Source organism: Bufo gargarizans, chromosome 8 (genome assembly GCF_014858855.1).
Source record: "Bufo gargarizans isolate SCDJY-AF-19 chromosome 8, ASM1485885v1, whole genome shotgun sequence".
In the NCBI taxonomy this organism is placed as follows: domain Eukaryota; kingdom Metazoa; phylum Chordata; class Amphibia; order Anura; family Bufonidae; genus Bufo; species Bufo gargarizans.
Window position 1 is genome coordinate 183,628,451 of NC_058087.1, and position 23,369 is coordinate 183,651,819.

General features: G+C 45.9%; 1 protein-coding gene across 1 annotated transcript in view; it reads left to right on the plus strand.

The window, feature by feature from the left end:
• B9D1 (B9 domain containing 1) overlaps positions 1-7,375 on the plus strand; it is a 37,710-nt gene extending 30,335 nt beyond the window's left edge. Inside the window, exons 6-7 of the mRNA XM_044304144.1 lie at positions 3,350-3,417; positions 6,313-7,375. Of these exons, the coding sequence (XP_044160079.1) occupies positions 3,350-3,417; positions 6,313-6,440 (196 nt within the window). The 3' untranslated portion in view covers positions 6,441-7,375. The remainder of the gene's footprint in view (positions 1-3,349; positions 3,418-6,312) is intronic.
• The last annotated feature ends 15,994 nt before the right edge of the window (positions 7,376-23,369 follow it).

Genomic DNA, 23,369 nt, shown 5'->3' on the forward strand with positions numbered 1-23,369 from the left:
TATGAAGTTATTACCCGAAGTCTCGCGAGACTTCACAAAGTAATAACTTTAGCTCATAGCAGCCAATACATTCTAATACTGTACGGAGCGCTCGCTGTTTTATCCGAAGTCGATTCGCTCATCCCTAATGACCAGCACGAAGTGAAAGTACCAGTCACAGCAGCTAGAAAAACAGTTAACCCTTTGTGACAGAACGGCTTAATATTTTAAAAAAAAAAGCGAATTGAAAAAATTATTTTTGGCCAAAAATGAGTAAAATGCAATCATAAAAAAAAGAACAGGCCCCCGAAAGTGAAAGAGAGCGCATGCTCAGTATGCTCTCCATTAATTTCTATGGGAGTTTTGAAAATTGCAGAGAGAGCTCGCTCGGCTACTTTGAGTAGTCCTTGAGAAATGAATGGATAGTGCAACAGGCAAGCGCATCACCATTCCCTTCTATGGGACTGCCAGAGATGGCCGAGCCAGTGCTTGGCTGTTTTCGGCAGTCCGATAGAACGAGGGGTGGCTGCGCATGTGCGGCTGCTCTCCGCTCACTTTGGGTGTCCCATTCTAGAGATAGGTGTCTGACTAGCGATATGCCACCAATGTCTAAGATAAGACCACGCCTTTCAGGATTTGGATATTGATGGACTATCCTCACGATAGGCCATTCATATCCGATTGGGCTCTACGGAAATCAGAACGTAGTGTCCAATCCGTCGCACACCGGCGAGTCCATCCGAATCATATCATAGCGTCTACCAAAGAGGCTTCATGTGAACAGCACCTTACAGTGTCATCCTCCAGCTGCACTTGGTCTTGACATTGCAGCCGCCGACCTTTTCTGATATCTGAGTCGAGAAGGCGGCAGAAATACCCAGAATTCCTTTCTACACGTATTTTGTGCCGTCTGTGAAGTTTGACGTCGGAGGACAGCCGGGATCTGCCTGCTGAGCGCTTTCCTCCTTCCAGCACTTAGGTCTTTCCTCGGGTCATGGAGCGGCCGTGCCAATCCGTCCTGTGAGGACACAACCAATCTGTAAACCAGTCAGCGCGCCGCAGGACGCGCGATAGCGGAGCTGACAGGTAATTACTCTCATTCTCCTCTGTGCTGCCTGATGCAGCCTGCTTGATCTCATTTTCCATTCCGATAAATATCGTGTCTGACGTGTTGCGTTTTTTTTTCTTCTTTTTTTTACTGGTTTTACACGGAAACTCGTGTGGATGTAAATAAGATTAGAATAAGTGACGCTCCAGCTTTAATTACCGTTGACTTTATAGTCAATACATGTTATATCCAACATTTATAAATTCTTTTACTTATGTTTCTTCGTTTTTTTTCATCCTGTGTAGAAAATCATACAGGGAACCCATCGGCACGTTGCTGTTGACAGATCTGATTCTTTTTGCAGTCTGTTTAGCACGTTAAGATTAAAGTATCATCCAGTTGCAATCTGATTGGCTCTTTATTAATGTATCGTAGTAAACGAGTACCCGCCATACAGCTTCCTGGATCCCCCGCTTCTGTCGGCGGGACTGTCCAGGGTGAGGCTAGCGAAAAATTATGCTGGCACTTTATCTCCCGTGGCAATAGTGAAGCTGCAGAAGTATGGAAGTACCCCTCCTCTTGAGGAGATGACCCTCCCCACGTGTCTCTGAGGTAGCGCCCGTCTCCCAATTTTCCAGAAGTAATTACCCTACTCCCATTGTCCTGTGCATTCTCCCCCCAATCTTGCTGAAGAATCCCCCATAACCCATCCTCCAGAGGGATCGCCTATTTCTGATCCTCCCCTGAACACAGCTGTGATATCATAGCTGTTCTTATGACATCATTCTTTGGTTTCTTTCGTATGTAGTACAGAGATTTCTGAGTCTACATATCTCCTGGAGAGAACACAAAATGTGAAGATCAGTTCCTACCTCAAGTTCAGGAAAATACTGCTGACCGTCCATTTCATTCTGACCGATTGTTTGTCCCTCAGTGATCGAGGTCACTTCCTCCTGACAAGGGCTTCCTCCAGGTGATCACTTTCACCTTGCGGTCGCTTTCACCTGGCAGTCGCTTTCTCCTAGTGGTCACGTTATCCTAACGGTCACATAATCCTGACAGTCATGTAATGCTAACAGGCACTTCTTCCAGGAGGTCACTTTCCCCTGCCTGTCGCTTTCTTCTGGTGGTCACTTTCTCCCAGCAGTCACTTTCTCCACGTGGTCGCTTTCTCCTGGCGGTCACTTTTCCCTAACAGTCGCTTCCTCCAGGCGGTCACCTCCTCCTGGCCATCACTTACTCCAGCACTGAAGAGGACAGATTGGTTCCTGACTATAAAGGTTCTTCTTCCCGGCATCGTCTATAACGAGGTGATGACAGCAGCTCCTCCTGTATCTAATCCTCCGTCTCGTACATCACTGGTAAATTAGTAAATGTTCCCCGTGTGTGAACTCTTCCATTAGCACCGACAGCGTCATTCAGAATACGTAAATACCTGCATTAAGACAAATAAGCTCTGAGATTAAAGGGGCGGCCGCCTTTGTGTATAGTATTAGGCCTGCTGCAATGGATGCAAGTAGCAGATAATTCTTCCCGGGGGATCATTCTTCCTGGAAGAAATGGAAGATGAGCCTCACTGTTAACTGGGCCATGGGGACGTTCTGTAGGGAGTAAAGGGGTATGTCACCCCATAAAGTGATGGCGTAATGATAGCCTATTCCTTGAGCTTATAATCGGTAGGGTTCTTCTCACCTTTGGGACCCCCAGCAATCCTGAAAATGAAGGGGCCACAGCCCTGGCTCTCCAAGCTATGCCGGGAGACCATTAGACTCAGCTATAAACACCTGTTGTAAGTGGACCAAACTATGAAAGGGGGCATTTACTTTACCCAAAATGAAATGTGTTGTTCTCCCTGATCTGCCTTTTTTAATTTTGAAAATGGGTGTGACGGCATCACCGAACTCTAATATGTTCTTCTTCTGACAGTTTACATACATTTAGGTCCACTTTTGGTTTCTTTGTAAGAAGGTTCTAAATGTTCTGTAAATTTGACTCCCAGTGATCAGCTGTGATGTAACCTGAGCAGTAACTGTTCAATTTCCCTGCAGCGCCACCGCAGGGGAAAAGAGGAATTACACAATTCTTATAGAAATCAATAGGCTATTCATGTAGCACACAAACCTGTCGGGTCCTCTTTGTAGCTGCTCTGGCTAATAGATGAGAGTCTTGAATAGAGAACTCCCTTTAGTAAATCCCTAATAAAGTATTTGAAAGCTAGAGAGCTCCTTTAAATCTTTTCTTGCCTGCTGAGAGTGATTTAAGGTGTATATTCTCATGTTTTACTTTTACTTGTTATTATATGTCATTATCTTTCCTTCGCAGCTGGCTCACAGGTCACCGTCCAGAATTCACAGACCCGAAAGTTGTAGCTCAAGGGGATGGTCGAGAAGGTAAGACAGTTCCTAGCCTTATTGTTAAAGGAGTTTTCCATTTTTTAGTGAATAAGCTGAATCCCCACCTACTAGAGAAGATGTGGATCAACTGGGTGGGATTCCCCTTTAACCCCCATACAGGGAATCTTGGAGTAGTCTCCTTTAGTAGTTGTGGATGTGACCCTGAACAGATGACACCAGTACAAGATACAAAGGCAGTGGATGTAGTCAGACGGGCAGAGGTCAGACTAGAGTACATTCACTATTGTGAACAGGCTGTGGTGGGGCCTGGCAGAGTTCAGGCACTACAAGACAAGTAAGGAGTCAGGACCAGCAGCAGACAGGTAGACGTAGGTCAGAAAACAAATAGGGTCCAGTGCCAGAGATACTAAACTGAGAAACACCTTGGCAGAGACTGGTACACTGTTGCTGAAGCACTGGTCATTAGGGGGGAAGGGCCCCTGAGAAAGCTGGACATTTCTCAGGGGCCCTTCTCCCTTAAAGGCGTATTCTAATCTGAGACAATGGTGGCATATCGCCAGGATATGCCCCCATTGTCTGATAGGTGCTGGTCCCACCTCTGGAACCCGCACCTATCTCCTAAACAGAGTCCCGAAAGTGGTGGGGGGCGCACTGCGCATGTGCAGCTGCCCTTCATTTCTATGGGGCTGCCGAAATTAGCCAAGCGCTGGGCCCATAGAAGTGAATGGGAGCAGTGATCAGTCATGCGCTAATGCGCTCTCATTCACTTCTATGGGGAGAGCGCTTGGTGGTGGTCGGACCAGAGTCCTCCAACCACAACTTTGCAGGGCTCTGTTGTCGATTATAGGTGCGGGTTCCAGCGGTGGGACCGACACCCATCAAACAATAGAGGCATATCCTGGCGATTACCACCATTGTCTCAGATGAGAATACAGAAAGAGGCACATGGAGCAGACTTGTCATATTCTGTAGGCAGGGCCTGTGAGAGGCGTCATAAGCGGCGTCTCCCAGCCTCAGTAGCGCAGATGGCATGGCCCTTATTCAGGAATCCTCGGAATCTGGTTCAGATCTGGAACTAGCTACGAGGGACTGATTAATTTTGGACTCATTATTTTTGAGCACTTGTTAAAAATTGCATCTTATGCTGAGATCCAGAAAATGAATAAAGTGCCGTAAAATCATTTTTTTGGATTCCCCCTTCAGTGTACTAAACAGAGACGCAATATATTGAATAATAGATCTGTCAACAGCAGCTTGTTGGTGGTTTCCATCAGATTTATCTTTACAGAATATATGTATAATATATTGGTGGTCTCTGAATGTGAAGGCGGCCTTCCTGCTGGTGTCACCTGCTAGAGTCGGGTGTTCAACCCATCATGCTCAACATTAGAAGTTAATTATCTCCTTGTAGAGGGAAGGTCACCTTCACCAAAGATGACTTTTCCGCCAGACATTAGAGCGCCGGCGTAAGCTCGCCCTTATTTGTCTAATCCACTAGCGCTGAAGCAGAGCGCGACCATCCATTATAAGTGAATGAAACACGTCTTTAATTGCACAACATGGCATCGGGCCGCTAAGTCATTAGGCGCAGCCTCGCTCACCCACCACAGATGGTAAGCCAAGCAGACGGGCATCATTCACTGCCTCCATCTCCGTACAGGGCATCAGTTCGTCTGAGGGTCAGGGGAGTTTACAGCTTTAGGTTTATCAATGTGACCACCAAGCGGCAGGGCTTGAATGCGCCCAGGCAGTATGGCGGGGGTTAAATAATATCTAGTATAGTCCCATGGTTTCACGGATGGCGAGCCGAGCGGCAGGGTCCGCAGTTAGAGTAGGTTCTAAGTGCTCAGAAATGGAGCATTACTTGATGCCCATCGATTGATCAGTGGGCATCTATGCAGATGCCAGCTCTCCGGCTAATTGGGGGAGGGGGGAGGGGGGTTAAGGAATTTAGCCTTTTCTTAGTTAAATCTGTTTCGAGGAAAGCTGGATGACAGACAGAATGGATGCCAGTACACTTAGGGTGGCACAGCTCCACATAGCATCTCTACTACAGGCAGAGGATTTATCTGGGCAGGCTGAGATCAGAAAAGCTGGAGAATGTAATATTACGGGCTCGTTTTCTCTTTATGAGGGGGTGGGGGTCTTGCATAAGCAGAGACTTGGGCACATTCAGCCAGAACAGACGCCCCACACTCATGACATGAGACATACAGTGACGACATGCGGTGGAGGAGCTGCTGAGGGAACGAGAACGGAGGAGGACACAGTCTTGGCTTTCTGTGCTGGCAGAGGCTTCTTGATCCTGAGCGCTAAGCCGACATGATATACCGTTATACACATCCCCGGCGGCTTTACACACAGAGAAGCATGCATCCCCCCCTGAATCCCTCCATACACATGCATGCTCAGCCCGGCTGAGTGTGCATGTGATCTGAATGGGGAGAGTGGAGAAAGCCACCACCACCACCTGATCCTTCTCTGCCCTGACATCTGCCATAGACATTAGGCGGTGGTCCGGTTCCTCTGAAAACGTAGTGTTTGGCCAAGTGCATGACGGGGCAGCTTTACTTTAGGGGAATGGGGTGGGGGAATTGCTGAAATAGCAATTACCTAATTATCTGTGTAATATGGACCAGCAACATATATACCTGTAGAGGGGCCTATAGCAGGGATACAAATATATAATCTAGCCCCTTTCGGGAGCTGCTTGACGCCACCAATTCCTGACCACCTGGGATGCTTCCCAGCAGACCACAACCAGACCATAGCCAGAAAGCACAGCTGCTGCAAAGTGCGACTCCCTCTGCATTACATAGTCAGATCCTACATCAAGAACAGCTGATCACAGGGGGTCGCAGAGGCCACACCCCAGCATTCGAGACCCTCCATTTCTCCACATTATAAGCAACGTCTTCTCTCTCTTTGTAGTCACAAGGGTCCGTTCACAAGGATTCCTCACCCTCTCCTTCAGCGTGGTGACCAAGGACCTGAAGAAACTCGGCTACACCACCAGTTCCAGCGAAGCTCCAAACTCAGTGGTAACCTCTAACCCGTAATACCCATGATCTCCGGCCTGCGGCTCCCATCAGGGGGGAGGGCATGCTGAATATTCAGCGCAGGGCACACGCCGTCCATCTGGAGAGGGAGGACTATTAATATGCCGATCTGAGCAGCGTCTCCTGCTGTTAAATATAAGCCGGCCAAAAGGTGAACCTCGGAAAGCAAAGCGAACCCTGTGCACCTGTGAGATTCCAGCTCTTGAGTGCTGGTTTTAGCAAGATTTGCATTGTTTTTGTGTGCAAAGTGCAGTTCTCAGGGTCAGCACATCCGAGGACGCTTTTCCCGCTCTCCGTGTTGTCCTATTTCACCAAAACTACAAGTTAGATCGGTGACCCCCCACTTAAAGGGAGACTCCACTTCTGAACTGAAGTCCATCAAAAATCTACATGTAAGGTTGAGTAAGTTTCTAAATAATTGATGTATCTTTTACTGACTTTTGACTTGTACTCTAGTCCCACCCAAAGCTAAGTTTCAGAGACTGCTGGCTGTGGAAGGTCACATGACTGTGAGGCAGATCACATGACCGGCAGCAGAGTGCAGAGAGACCTCGGGCCGTTTCTAAGGGCAACCATCAGGGGTTTTTACACGTATCTTTGAATGTGATTTGAGATTAATACATAACTCAATACTAGATAGGTAGGGCAAAATCTTAAAGGCTATGGACAACTTTGGGAGCATTTTTTTTTTTACTATTGCATTGTACATATTTTGAGCTAAAAATAATTTTTTCAATTGGTCGTTATTAAAAAATGTCAGCCCTTTTGTCTGTACAGCCATGAGATTCTCTAGTACCATGCTGTTTCCCGTCAAGAAGCTCAGCTGACGGCTGAACTCTTATCTTACTAAGGGCTCATTCAGACGGCCGTATGCTGTCCACAAAAATACTGAATGCTATCCTTTTTTTTGCGGAGCCGCAAAAAAACGGATAGCATTCAGTATTTTTGCTGACCCATAGACTTCAATAGGGCCATGTCCTGATTTTAAGAATATGGCTTAAAGGGGTTGTCCGGCCGTTAATATTGATGACCTAATGTCAGGCTACGTCATCAATATCTGATGTCCTGACGGTAGGTCATCAATATTAACAGCTGGACAACCCCTTTAAATAAGTGTTTATGAGCTGTTAGCTGTTCAAAGATAAGAGATAAGTGAAAGGGAAAGTAAGATGTTCCCCACTAGACAAAGAATGAACCCTTTATGGCAGAAACCGCAGAAAATATTTAATAAAGACCAATTGAAAAAAATATCTTTAGCCCAAAATGAGTAAAATGCAATCATAAAAAAAATATTACACATGGGGGGGGGTGTTCATTGCCTTTAAATGTGGATGGGTTAACACAGGATGGCATTGCTGTGGACTTTGCACCTGAATCATCTCCATTCTTGTCAAGGATTTCACCGCTTTCATTGTAGCAGGATGAACTCCAGAGCCAAATATCGCATGCAGATTAATCTGGCCCTACCCTGTGTTTAACTAGCGGATTAAAGTCCAATGTGTATTTTCCGGAGCAGAAATCTGAAGGTGTCCCCCCCCCCTTCTGCGGATTGCCCTAATCCCTTGCGTCCGCCCAGATAATAAACATGGGACGTGCAGGAACTACACGCAAGGGGAGCGTCATAAGCTCCGAAATCTGTATGAAATTTCCATGGCGTGAACATTCCCTAAACCCGCTCACTTCTCCAGATCGCTGTATAACATGGGCCATAAATGAGACACGCAGAGGTTTCACTGCTGCAAAGCCTGCTGGGAAAAGAGGACCTGAAGCTGTCAATCACGGTCCTTCTACTCAGATTGCGGTCTGACGGCCGTGTAGCGGATTTGGCAGGAGGGCAGTGGTCCCTGTGCCAGCTCTACCTGTGCCGTGTATATCCAGGTGCCAAGGGCTGGCGGGTAATTGGATTTTTCAGCTTTCCCTTTCCTTTTGCGCACTGAACGGCCTCAGGAGGTGAATTAATTACCCGCTAATTAATGATAATCATCAGACTGTTATCTTCTAATGCCGAATATGACCGCCAACTATTACACTCCGCTATTCCCAGCATGCAGTGCCAGGGCATGAGCAATAATGCAGGCATCGATGTGCCCCCTGTTCCCTGAGACCTTTGAACAATCGCCCTCAGCAGCTTCTGACTCTTTGCGGAGAGATCTTACGGGGTTAAATCCCACTTTCCTCCAGGTTGTCAGACACATCGTCCCATTGACGTCAAATTGTCTTTGATCCCCCTCAAAAAGAAAAAAAATAATTGCTCAGTGCTTCTAAAAAGAAATGTGAAAAATAACTTTGCAAATATTCTTCACTAAAGGGAACCTGTCACCGGGATTTGGTGTATAGAGCTGAGGACAGGGGCTGCTAGATGGCCGCTAGCACATCCGCAATATCCAGGCCCCATAGCTCTGTGTGCTTTTATTCTGTAAAAAAAAAAATATTTGATACATATGCAAATTAACCTGAGTATTGTGGATGTGCTAGCGGCCATCTAGTAACCCATGTCCTCAGCTCTATACACAAAATCCAGGTGACAGGTTCCCTTGAAAAATTCCCCACCACTTTGTGTCTACAGCCGCAATGCAGATCTACACGTCTCCATGGTAACAGACAACACATAAACCCTCTGTAGTCTGATGGTTCACACCCTGATACACCCTTCTACTTGTCCCCAGTTTTCTGCTAATGTACCAAATATATGTCAGGCGAGTATAGACTGCCAGACTACACAGGGTTTGTTTGTTGTCTGTTACCATGACGATGCATAGGTCTGCCTGTAGCTGTAGACACAAAACAACATTTCTAAGGGTACTTGCGGCAGAGTGATCCGGCAAGCAGTTCCGTCGCCGGAACTGCCTCCCGGATCCGGCAAAGTGTATGCCAACTGATGGCATTAGTAAGACTGATCAGGATCCTGATCAGTCTGAAAAATGCCTGATCAGTCAAAAAAATGTATTGAAATGCCGGATCCGTCTTTCAAAACGGATCCGGCATTTATTTCTTTCAACTTTTTTTCGGTCTGCGCATGTGCAGACCGGAAGGACGGATCCGGCATTCCGGTATTTTGAATGCCGGAACCGGCACTAATACATTCCTATGGGGAAAAATGCCGGATCCGGCCTTAAGATAAGGCTACTTTCACACTTTCGTTCGGGGTTCCGCTTGTGAGTTCCGTTTGAGTAACTTTCAGACTTAGAAATTTTTCCGAAATATAATGCAGACGGTTCCGTTCTGAACGGATCCCATCGTCTGCATTATAGGAGCGGATCCGTCTGTGCAGACACCAGACGGATCCGCTCCGAACCCAAGTGTGAAAGTAGCCTAAGTCTTCCGTTTGTTTTTTTTTCGCCGGAGATAAAGCCGTAGCATGCTGCGGTTTTCTCTTTTGCCTGATCAGCCAAAATGGCTGAACTGAAGACATCCTGAACGGATTGCTCACCATTCAGAATGCATGGGGATAAAACTGATCAGTTATTTTCCGGTATTAAACCGCTAGGACGGAACTCAGCGCCGGAAAAGAAAAACGCTAGTGTGAAAGTACCCTAATACAGACGGTTTGCAAAGTTTATGTTTTTTCATTGTAGATGCGCTGATGCAATAAAAAAAAAGAGTTAAACCCATCCTGGCCTAGTGCAGCAGGACACAGGAGCAGTGCATTTCAAAGAAAGCTTCCTTTCACTGACAGCAAGTAGGGATTTGGAAAACGTGAAAGCAATTTAAACTCAAAGTTTAATCAAATGTTGCAGAACCTTTCGATATGCAATGGTTAAAAAAGGGGAGTTTGATATAGAAGGCCCACACCATACAGGGAATTCTGCAAAGGGCTTTCCATAGTGTGCCACCCCTTTAAGTTTTAATTGCTAAATATTGGAGGTTCCCTTTAACACTCGGCATCCATGTTTTAGGGGCAACCTGGCATTTCCTATGTGGTCTGTAGATTCCTAGTGTATGGAGTGGGAGTTTAGTGTCTCATACTGGGAGGGGGTGAAGATGTGTCACTAATTGTACCTGATTTTTCTGATATCATTGTGTATTTTTATTTTATGTAACTTTTATTGTATTGTATATCTTTTTTGTAATTAAAGCCTAAAGTTTCTAAACAATGATATCTTCGTCTTTGCATCATGTTCATGAAGCCAATGATTGTTAGCGAGCAGTAATTGATCGTCACCGAACCTGTTTTCTCTGTGACAACCGCCCTGACGTCATTGTCTTAAAGGGGTATTCCCAACTAGGATGTGCCACGAACCTGACAATGAAAGGGCTGCAGCGCTGATTCCACTGCGGCCAACTCTTTCCCTGCACAGCGGTGCCTGAGCCACCCACCATGCAGGGGAAATACGACACCGTATCATTCAAGTAAACCGAATGGCTGCAGTTTCCTGCAGAGCAGCGCTCCTGGCCACCAGTAAATGCCGCAGCTTCTTCAGTCTCAGGATCTGTGGAGGTCCCAGAGGTCGGACTACCCCTAATCATATCCTAGCGGTATGCCATCACTCTATGCGGGGGGATGTATTAATTTTGTGAACCCTTTGGTTCATACAGACAGCGGGCAGCTGCTGGCTATTCTCCAACTTTTTAGAAAATGTGTTGTGACCCAATCTGGAGCAGGGTCGGATCAGACCCTTTAAAAGGGGTTATCCAGGAGTAGAAAATCTTGGCTGATTTCTTCTATGACAGCGCCACACCTGTCCACAGGTTGTGTCCAGTATTGCAGCTCAGGCCTATTCCCTTCAGTGGAGCTGCAATACCAGACACAACCCATGGACAAGTGTGGCGCAGTTTCAGGGGGACAAAAAGCAGCCATGTTTTGGCAATAACTAAAGACAATTACCTCTCCCAACTGGTTCAGGACCCGACTAGAGGGACGACCATACTGGACTTAGTGTTAACCAATAGACCTGACAGAACAACAGATGGGCAGGTCGGGGGACACCTGGGAAATAGTGACCAATCCTAAAATCTGATTGTGAGAGGTACATACTTTATGGGAAAAAAGGTTAAGGAACAATAAAAAAAAACATAGTTATCATAGAACTATAAAGAAAGCAATAAATGACAAAAAGAACGCATTTAAATCACTAAAACGGGAAGGTAGCAAGGAAGCACTGAGAAACTAGACAAAAAATAGAATATGTAAAAAACAAATAAAAGCAGCCTAACTAGAGACCGAGAGATTAATTGCCAAAGAGAGCAAAACTAACCCTAAAATGTTTTTCAATTATATAAATGGTAAAAAGTATAAATCTGAAGGTGTCGGCCCTCTACAGAGCAATGAGGGGGGAATTGCAGAGAGCGACGAGGAGAAAGCAAAGCTACAGACGTGGACAAAATTGTTGGTACCCTTTGGTCAATGAAAGAAAAAGTCACAATGGTCACAGAAATAACTTTAATCTGACAAAAGTAATAATAAATTAAAATTCTATAAATGTTAACCAATGAAAGTCAGACATTGTTTTTCAACCATGCTTCAACAGAATTATGTAAAAAAATAAACTCATGAAACAGGCATGGACAAAAATGATGGTACCCCTAACTTAATATTTTGTTGCGCAACCTTTTGAGGCAATCACTGCAATCAAACGCTTCCTGTAACTGTCAATGAGACATCTGCACCTCTCAGCAGGTATTTTGGCCCACTCCTCATGAGCAAACTGCTCCAGTTGTGTCCGGTTTGAAGGGTGCCTTTTCCAGACTGCATGTTTCAGCTCCTTCCAAAGATGCTCAATAGGATTGAGGTCAGGGCTCATAGAAGGCCACTTTAGAATAGTCCAATTTTTTCCTCTTAGCCATTCTTGGGTGTTTTTAGCGGTGTGTTTTGGGTCATTGTCCTGTTGCAAGACCCGTGACCTGCGACTGAGACCAAGCTTTCTGACACTGGCTAGTACATTTCTCTCTAGAATTCCTTGATAGTCTTGAGATTTCATTGTACCCTGCACAGATTCAAGACACCCTGTGCCAGACGCAGCAAAGCAGCCCCAGAACATAACAGAGCCTCCTCCATGTTTCACAGTAGGGACAGTGTTCTTTTCTTGATATGCTTCATTTTTTCGTCTGTGAACATACAGCTGATGTGCCTTGGCAAAAACTTCGATTTTTGTCTCATCTGTCCACAGGACATTCTCCCAGAAGCTTTGTGGCTTGTCAACATGTAGTTTGGCATATTCCAGTCTTGCTTTTTTATGATTCGTTTTCAACAATGGTGTCCTCCTTGGTCGTCTCCCATGTAGTCCACTTTGGCTCAAACAACGACGGATGGTGCGATCTGACACTGATGTTCCTTGAGCATGAAGTTCACCTTGAATCTCTTTAGAAGTCTTTCTAGGCTCTTTTGTTACCATTCGGATTATCCGTCTCTTAGATTTGTCATCAATTTTCCTCCTGCGGCCACGTCCAGGGAGGTTGGCTACAGTCCCATGGATCTTAAACTTATGAATAATATGTGCAACTGTACTCACAGGAACATCTAGTTGCTTGGAGATGGTCTTATAGCCTTTACCTTTAACATGCTTGTCTATAATTTTCTTTCTGATCTCTTGAGACAGCTCTTTCCTTTGCTTCCTCTGGTCCATGTCGAGTGTGGTACACACCATATCACCAAACAACACAGTGATTACCTGGAGCCATATATATAGGCCCAATGGCTGATTACAAGGTTGTAGACACCTGTGATGCTAATTAGTGGACACACCTTGAATTAACATGTCCCTTTGGTCACATTATGTTCTGTGTTTTCTAGGGGTACCATCATTTTTGTCCATGCCTGTTTCATGAGTTTATTTTTTTACATAATTCTGTTGAAGCATGGTTGAAAAACAATGTCTGACTTTCATTGGTTAACATTTATAGAATTTTAATTTATTATTACTTTTGTCAGATTAAAGTTATTTCTGTGACCATTGTGACTTTTTCTTTCATTGACCAAAGGGTACCAACAATTTTGTCCACGTCTGTATTAAAAAAAAAATTCTCCACTGTATTCACTGAGGAAAATAAACTGTCAGATTAAATGTAGAATGTAAAAGTTAATTCCCTCATTAAAAGTGTCCTGTCTGACCCAGGAAGAAGTACAGCGGCATCTTAAAAAGATTAAAATAGACAAATCACCAGGACCAGATGGCACACACCCCCGTATCCTAAGAGAATTAAGTAATGTCATAGCCAGACCCTTATTTCTGATATTTAAGGACTCTATACTAGGGTTGGGTGATATCAAAAATATTCAGACGATAACGATAATAAGAAATTTATTGAGATAACGATATATATCGCGATAAATACCCGTTTAAAAGAAAAAAAAACACAAGGAGACTTTATACTGTATGGGGGCAGCCACAAGGAGACATTATACTGTATGGGGGCCACAAGGAGACGTTATACTGTATGGGGACCACAAGGAGACATTATACTGTATGGGGACCACAAGGAGACATTATACTGTATGGGGACCACAAGGAGACATTATACTGTATGGGGACCACAAGGAGACATTATACTGTATGGGGACCACAAGGAGACATTATACTGTATGGGGACCACAAGGAGACATTATACTGTATGGGGACCACAAGGAGACATTATACTGTATGGGGGGCCACAAGGAGACGTTATACTGTATGGGAGGAGACATTATACTGTATGGGGACCACAAGGAGACATTATACTGTATGGGGACCACAAGGAGACATTATACTGTATGGGAGGAGACATTATACTGTATGGGGACCACAAGGAGATGTTATACTGTATGGGGACCACAAGGAGACATTATACTGTATGGGGACCACAAGGAGACATTATACTGTATGGGGACCACAAGGAGACATTATACTGTATGGGGGGCCACAAGGAGACGTTATACTATATGGGGGCCACAAGGATACGTTATACTGTATGGGGACCACAAGGAGACGTTATACTGTATGGGGGCCACAAGGAGACGTTATACTGTATGGGCTTATACTGGTGGGACTCATGACCTGTATATTCCCCTTGGGTCTAGTACATCCCCATCTATGTGCACTGTACAGAGTACACTGTATACAGGGGTGGCCGGGTGTGGTACACTGTATATGGGGAGGGGGCGGGCGTTCATGTGTATATGGGGGACAGTAAATGGTAAAGTGGTATATTTTTGTTTTGCGTGCTATTTCTCAACGCTAGAGCTGGCACTGCCATATGCAGGGGCTGCTGCAAAAACCGATGAGCCTGCCAATAGATGGTAAGATAGGATAGGAGATGGTATTACCTAGGAGACATGTTTATTCATTACCCTAGTCCGCATGTGTTTTCCCCCGCTGTGGACAATGGTACAGGCCTGGCTTGCAGCTGGCCTGTGAGGATGCTGTTGTCTTTTCTCCTCTCTCATTGGCTGCTAAAGTTTTGGCCTTCAGGGTGGCCGTAGCGTGGCCTATGAGTGCCAGTTCTCGGGTCGGTGGGTGGAGTCCAGGTAAAGTAGGAACGAGGAAGGGACGGTTGGAGTGAGAACTGGCAGCGCAAGTGCCATCTGTCCTATGACGTCACTAATATACCACGGTAATTAAGAAACTGTGATATCGCCATATCCCCATTTCTTAATACTGCGGTATATCGTTAACACCGGTATATTGCCCAACCCTACTCTATACTGACAGGGAGTGTCCCACAGGATTGGCGCATAGCAAATGTGGTGCCAATATTCAAAAAGGGTCCAAAAACAGAGCCTGGAAACTATAGGCCGGTAAGTGTAACATCTGTTGTGGGTAACCTGTTTGAAGGTTTTCTGAGGGATGCTATGTTAGAGCATCTCAACGGAAATAAGCAAATAACGCCATATCAGCATGGCTTCATGGGGGATCGGTCATGTCAAACTAATTTAATCAGTTTCTATGAGGAGGTAAGTTCTAGACTTGACAGCGGCGAATCAATGGATGTCGTATATCTGGACTTCTCCAAAGCATTTGACACTGTACCACATGAAAGGTTAGTATATAAAATGAGAATGCCCGGACTGGGAGAAAACGTCTGTAAGTGGGTAAGTAACTGGCTCAGTGATAGAAAACAGAGGGTGGTTATTAACGGTACACACTCAGATTGGGTCACTGTCACTAGTGGGGTACCTCAGGGGTCAGTATTGGGCCCTATTCTCTAATATATGTATTAATGATCTTGTAGAAGGCTTGCATAGTAAAATATCAATGTTTGCAGATGACATTAAACTGTGTAAAGTAATTAACACTGAAGAGGACAGTATACGGTATATATACTACAGAGGACAGTATACTGTATATATATACTACAGAGGACAGTATACGGTATATACACTACAGAGGACAGTATACGGTATATATATACACTACAGAGGACAATATACTGCTACAGAGAGATCTGGATAGACTGGAGGCTTGGGCAGATAAGAGGCAGATGAGGTTTAACACTGACAAATGTAAGGTTATGCAAATGGGAAGGAATAATGCAAGTCACCCGTACATACTAAATGGTAAAACACTGGGTAACACTGACATGGAAAAGGACCTAGGAATTTTAGCGAACAGCAAACTAAGCTGTAGAAACCAGTGTCAGGCAGCTGCTGCCAAGGCCAATAAGATAATGGGTTGCATCAGAAGGGGCATAGATGCCTGTGATGAGAACATAGTCCTACCACTTTACAAATCACTAGTCAGACCACACACGGAGGACTGTGTACAGTTCTGGGCTCCTGTGCACAAAGCAGACATAGCAGAGCTGGAGAGGGTCCCGAGGAGGGCAACTAAAGTAATAACTGGAATGGGGCAACTACAGGACCCTGAAAGATTATCAACATTAGGCCATTCACACGACCATAGTTATAGTCTGCATCCGAGCTGCAGTTTTTGCGGCTCGGATGCGGACCCATTCACTTCAATGGGGCTGCAAAAGATGCGGACAGCACTCCGTGTGCTGTCCGCATCCGTTGCTCCGTTCCGAGGCCCCGCAAAAATAAATATAGCATGTTCTATTCTTGTCCGGCATGTCTACACGGGCGGCTTCTGTTTTTTGCGGATCCACGGTTTGCAGACCGCAAAAAAACGGCACGGTCGTGTGCATGTAGCCTTAGGGTTATTCACTTTAGAAAAAAGACGACTGAGAGGAGATCTAATTACTATGTATAAATATATCAGGGGTCAGTACAGAGATCACTCCCATCATCTATTTATCCCCAGGACTGTGACGAGGGGACATCCTCTGCGTCTGAAGGAAATAAGGTTTGTACACAAACATAGAAGAGGATTCTTTACGGTAAGAGCAGTGAGACTATGGAGCTCTCTGCCTGAGGAGGTGGTGATGGTGAGTACAATAAAGGAATTCGGGAGGGGCCTGGACGTATTTCTGGAGTGTAATAATATTACAGGCTATAGCTACTAGAGAGGGGTCGCTGATCCAGGGAGTCATTCTGATGCCTGATTGGAGTCGGGAAGGAATTTTTTTCCCCTTAAGTGGGGAAAATTGGCTTCTACCTCACAGGGTTTTTTGTCTTCCTCTGGATCAACTTGCAGGATGACAGGCCGAACTGGATGGACAAATGTCTTTTTCGGCCTTATAAACTATGTTACTATGTTACTAGCAGAGATCCTGGGATCATCTGTGATCACATATGGTGCACACCATTTCACCGCAGCTCAATAATTATGTTTTTCCTTTTAGTCAAATTTTTCACATATTGGTACAAAAAGGGGGCGATCCTGATGATTATTCCATAAAATCACAGAAGAACTTGCTGAATGTGTCAGCACTACTTATTCAAAATAGCGTCTTAATGGTAAAAATGTCCCTATTATTCCATAGTACAAGATGTCTCCGGGCATCCACGGCCTCGTTCACCATGATTACAGCTCCTTTCAATCTCATTAATTCTGCTAAATCAGGTAGTACGAGAGCGGAATATATTTTATTGTTTTTTGTCTCCTCTTTTATGTCTTCTATAGAAGTCTCTAATGATGAAAAAGATTTTTGTTCTCCAAGGTCCTTGAAGTCACTGATCATTACAGCATTTAGATGCTGAAAGGATTCTTCTCTGCTTTTATTAAAATGTACATTAAAAATATATTAAAGGGTCGTCCCACAAAAAATATTCTACATTTTTTTAAACCAGCTCCTGGATCTGAATATGTTTGTAATTGCATGTGATTAAAAATGTAATACAGCCCCTCAGTTATCCAATAAAATGTGCAAATCTGTAGAGCTGCACCTGCTGTTTGTTCTTTTCCTTATGTATGTCCAGCTCACTGAGGTGGTCGCACATGCTCAGTGGCACCCTTCAGCTGTCGCCCTATCTACTGTCAGAAGCTGTGAAAGTTGCAGGGAGGGAGCTGCAGCACAAAGAGCATGCCTTCTGTGCTGTGCTAGAGAGAAAGCCAAAGCAGAAAGGAAGTGCCCCCTGAGCTGTGCTAGGGAGAGAGCTGCAGAAGAAAGGACACACACCCTGAGCTGTGCTAGGGAGAAAGCCATTAGGACACACCTCTCTGAGCTGTTATAGGGAGAGAGCAGCAGAAGAAAGGACACACACCCTGAGCTGTGCTAGGGAGAAAGCCATTAGGACACACCTCTCTGAGCTGTTATAGGGAGAGAGCTGCAGAAGAAAGGACACACACCCTGAGCTGTGCTAGGGAGGAAGCCATTAGGACACACCTCTCTGAGCTGTTATAGGGAGAGAGCAGCAGAAGAAAGGACACACACCCTGAGCTGTGCTAGGGAGAAAGCCATTAGGACACACCTCTCTGAGCTGTTATAGGGAGAGAGCTGCAGAAGAAAGGACACACACCCTGAGCTGTGCTAGGGAGAAAGCCATTAGGACACACCTCTCTGAGCTGTTATAGGGAGAGAGCTGCAGAAGAAAGGACACACACCCTGAGCTGTGCTAGGGAGAAAGCCATTAGGACACACCTCTCTGAGCTGTTATAGGGAGAGAGCAGCAGAAGAAAGGACACACACCTTGAGCTGCGCTAGGGAGAAAGCCATTAGGACACACCTCTCTGAGCTGTTATAGGGAGAGAGCAGCAGAAGAAAGGACACACACCCTGAGCTGTGCTAGGGAGAAAGCCATTAGGACACACCTCTCTGAGCTGTTATAGGGAGAGAGCTGCAGAAGAAAGGACACACACCCTGAGCTGTGCTAGGGAGGAAGCCATTAGGACACACCTCTGTGAGCTGTTATAGGGAGAGAGCAGCAGCAGAAAAGACAAGCCCTTAAGTGGTGATAGGGATATAGCGGCTGCAGAAATGACATGCCCCTGAACTGTGACAGGGAGAAAGCTGAAGCAGAAAGGACATGCCCCCCTGAGTTGTTGTGCACATGTCCTGGCTTCCAGCAGCAATTCGTCCAGTGTCAGATCAGTTGGGAAAGAGGGACTGGACCACCCCTTGTAAGTGCCAGAAGATTTGAGCCCTTCCATCATGACCCCTTAGAAACAGGAAGCTCATCTGTGCCCGCATGCTTTAGGACTGTCCTGGGTTCTAAGGGGTTAAATAGAATAGCGCTTGTATTGTTTTGGTATCTAAATTAGCAAAAAATAAAAAGTGTTCAGAAGATGTCATTATTCCTGATAATTATATTGAAAGTTCATAAACAAAAGATATAATAAAAATCCATCAAGGCGGAAAACAGGGCATAGAAAAGTCTGAAGGCAGAAATTGAAAAGCAGCCAAATAATGACAGAAATCAGCTCTGGGGCTGCAAACACGTTGTGAATAGCGAGAGGCGGAGGTTTAAAGGGAGGTTACAGGGGAAAGGTAAAAAACTGGGGCCAGATCAGCCTAGGCACTTGTAGATAAGCTGAATACTGTACCCCGGCCAGCAGAGGCGGTGCAGACCCTCGAGGTTGTAAGGGATAGGACATAGGGCTCAACCCAGGAACTGACTATAATGGTTTCCCCCTTTAACAGGGATCTGGACAGAAGTAGACTTTTTTAGTGGATGCAGTAGTACAAAGGCAGGAGACGTAGTCGTAGTCAGACGGTACAGACAGAAGTCTGGTCAAATAACTAGCTGGGAGAGGAAAATACAGCAGATTTAGCAAAGCATTGGAATCTATGGGACCTTGTTCCTTAGACCCGGAGAGGAGCGGAGGGTCTATTAAAAGCCTAGCATTGTCATAGACTGGCCCTTTAAGAACCAGAAATCAGCATGCACACCAGAAGAGGTCCCTGCAGGAGGACAGTGGCAGTAAACGGGGAGCCGGAAGGCGGGAGAGTGGGACGCTAGCCCGAGGTAAGAACAGGTGGCAGACACAACGACAAATTTTTGATTTCGGAGATAAGACTTCATTCAGTCGCCCTTCCACGGGGATTCCCAAAGCAACCCATAAACTGATCCAAAATTTCAGTCATGGGGGAGTCTCCATCCAAAAAGCTGAACTGGATGATGATGAATAAGGCAACCGGTCAGATCCCTCCTCTACATCCCACGTCTAGTTCCCCTTCTCTCTTCTTCCTCGTTAACTCTGCTTTGTTATTTCCTTTTATGTTCTTCTATTCTTCATACACTTTCTGGACGACTTCTCTATGAATATTAACACGGGGTCTTTTGTTTCACATCACGTGGGAGGATTTTTCTAATCCAGTTGTTGGGTGGTGCGAACAATCCCTTCTCTCAGCTTGTTGCGCCTTTTTTTTATGGGATTTGTTAGGTTTTTTTGTGTGAGGCTTATGTCATTTTATTGTGTTCTACTCCCATTTATGGTTGACATACTTTATTGTGTATTTTTCTTGAAAACTTAAAGGCTTATACCGATCTCATGCATTGGTGGCATACAGTGTCAGACAGGTGTGGGTCCCACCTCTGGGACCAACTCCTATCCCCAGAACAGGGCCCCCGAAGTGAAGACGATGTCACGGCTGAGGATGGGGAAAACCCTCAGCCGTGCGATGCCAGAAGATGTTACGAGCTGCTTGACCAGGACGACAGTATTAGGGAGCAGGTCACCTATCGCGTCCCTAAACTGACCCTGACTCCTATCCATATGAGTCAACCCTGAAGGTGGGAGGACTCATACACCGGATGCCTTGGGGTCCCTACTAGCCCTCAGGATTGCCCTGGAACAAGGAGAAGGGTAAGACGACCTGTTCCTTCTGGACACGAAGGAACAGGAGTCTCACTGGCCAAGCTGCAGGGAAAGGAACATAAACAGCCTATGGATATGGCAGGAGGCTGAAAAGCACTTCCACACCTACCTGCCACAGACACTCAGACTGGATCCCGTGCAAGACAGCAAGTGTCCGCACCCAAACACAAATGGACACAGCACACACACAAACACACAGGAACCCAGATCCATAGGTGTATAACATAACAAAGTAAAACATCAAGTGGACATCAACATAAACCTAAGAGTCACAGTTAGTTTATGACCACAAGGGTGGCCCCCACTGGCAGATGGAATGCACAGGAGGCTGCTCTAGCTAAGCATGGCTGAAGCAACCCACTGAGACATGCCAAAGACAGAGGCTTTATAGGCCTAAGTAGCCACACACACACAGACACACCCAGTGTCTCACACACACAGAAAGGGAGTTAACCCTTCCACCACCAGGGAAGGGAAAACACCACTTAAAGGGGAAGTGCACACAATAACACATATCACACGCAACCGCATGCCCAACATAGCAAGCTGCCTTGACACAGCTCAGACTGCTATGCTGCCACATACAAACTGTTGCCAGCCCAACCACAGGTGAGGCAAATACCACAGCCCTCACCTGTGATTGACAACCAAACCAAAGACCGCTGACAACCGCATGCGGTTCAGGAGTCACGACCATAACCATGGCCGTGACAGGCGAGCACTCGGCTGTTTTCGGAACTCCCATAGCAGTGAATGGAGGGTGGCTGTGCTTGAATAGTGTGCTGTCCTTCACTTTGGGGGGCTGTTCTGGAGATAGCAGCGGGTCCCAGAGTTGGACACACACCTGTCTAAGATGGGAATACCTCTTTAAGATTGAGGCCACGTTGTGTCTAAAGGGGTTTCGAAGATTAGATTTTATGGCGGCTTTCTTCCAAAAATGTCACCACGACTGCCTGCAGGTTGTGTCTGGTATTGCAGCTCATCTCTATTGAAATTGTGTCACCCATCACAAAAGGTCACCTTATTCTAGCGCTTGTGCTGCCACTGCCCTTAGGGGGGCACTGCTGCCATGAAGGGGGTACATGCCTGTACCATGTTTAGATAGGCGGTACGTGTCACAGCCACGTGATGTCAGGACCCAAGGTTTCTAGCAGAACATTGCCCAGAGCAAGGTAGGGTGGCCATCTTGTTCCCATAGTGCACCTGGTGCCATCTCTTCCCCAGATAAGTGATGCACATGCCCTCGGCCGTCCACATGATGTAATGAAATTCATCATCCCAGGCCGCCTTCTTCCCATAGTGCACCTGGTGCCATCTCTTCCCCAGGTAAGTGACGCACATGCCCTTGGCCGTCCACATGATGTAATGTGATTCATCAGACCAGGCCGCCTTCTTCCACTGCTCTATGTTCCGGTTATGATGCTCATGTGCCCACTGTAGGAACTTTTGGCAGTGGACAGGGGTCAGCATGGGCACTCTGACCAACCTCATACACAGCAAGATACAGTGCCATGTGTGTACCAAAGGGTGTCCTGACACCCTTCAATCACCACCAGTGGTAAAGTTGTCAGTAATCTACTCCACAATAGCTCTTCTGTGGAATCTGACCAGATGCATTGATGATCCTTGGGTACCCATGACCCTGGCTCCAGATCACCTTCCTTAGACCACTTTTGGTTGGTACCAACCACTGCATATAGGGAACAACCCACAAGATCGGCCGTCTTGGAGATGCTCTGACCCAGTCTCCTAGACATAACAATTTGGCCCTCGTCACAGTTGCTCAGATCCTCACGCTTGCTCATTCTTCCTGCTTCGAGAACTGACTGTCCATTTTCTGCCTAATAAATCCCACCACCTGATGGGCGCCGTTATCACAAGATAATCAGTCATTCACTTTGATTTCTTTATGTATCACCTGACGTAATTTTGATTTTCTCATTAGCGGTTTTATTTGATGCAGCACTCTACGGTCTTCTCTCCGCGGGGACCGTCCCAGAGATTAACATAAAACCTGCAGCCCTGGATGGTCCTCACAGCACAGATCAGAGGGTCCAGCTTGTTCAGCTTTTAAAGCTTTTAATGAAATTTCATCATCTCTTTAGAATTTTTCTCTCTCTCGGCTTTTCCTTCACGTAACGGACCTTTAATGAATTATAATAAGATTTTCTACCGCCCTCACCGGCATATAATATTCTGTATACGGAGGATGAGCCTGATCCTCTTACTATATATACATTGCAAATCTATGTGTGCGAGTGCATACACTTTGCATCTCTTTATCTGTTACTGCATTCAGGGTTACATCTTATACTCTAGCCACTTTCAAAGCTGCATACAGAACTTTGCCAGTTGCCTGCAGGAGCACACACCTCATGGACACCCCGCGGGCTGCTTGGTTACCTCTACAGATCAGGTGCATAAATATACAGCTCTTGAGCTCCCCCTAGTGGTGGCTGTATATATCTGTGTGCAGTAAGTTCCTGAGCTCCCCCTAGTGGTGGCTATATATATCTGTGTGCAGTAAGTTCCTGACCTTCCCCTAGTTGTGGCGGTATATATGTGTATCCAATAAGCTCCTGAGCTCCCCCTAGTGGTGGCTGTATATATCTGTATGCAGTAAGCTCCTGAGCTCCCTCTAGTGGTGGCTGTATATATCTGTATGCAGTAAGCTCCTGAGCTCCCTCTAGTGGTGGCTGTATATATCTGTATGCAGTAAGCTCCTGAGCTCCCTCTAGTGGTGACTGTATATATCTGTATGCAGTAAGCTCCTGAGCTCCCTCTAGTGGTGACTGTATATATGTGTATGCAATAAGCTCCTGAGCTCCCTCTAGTGGTGACTGTATATATCTGTATGCAG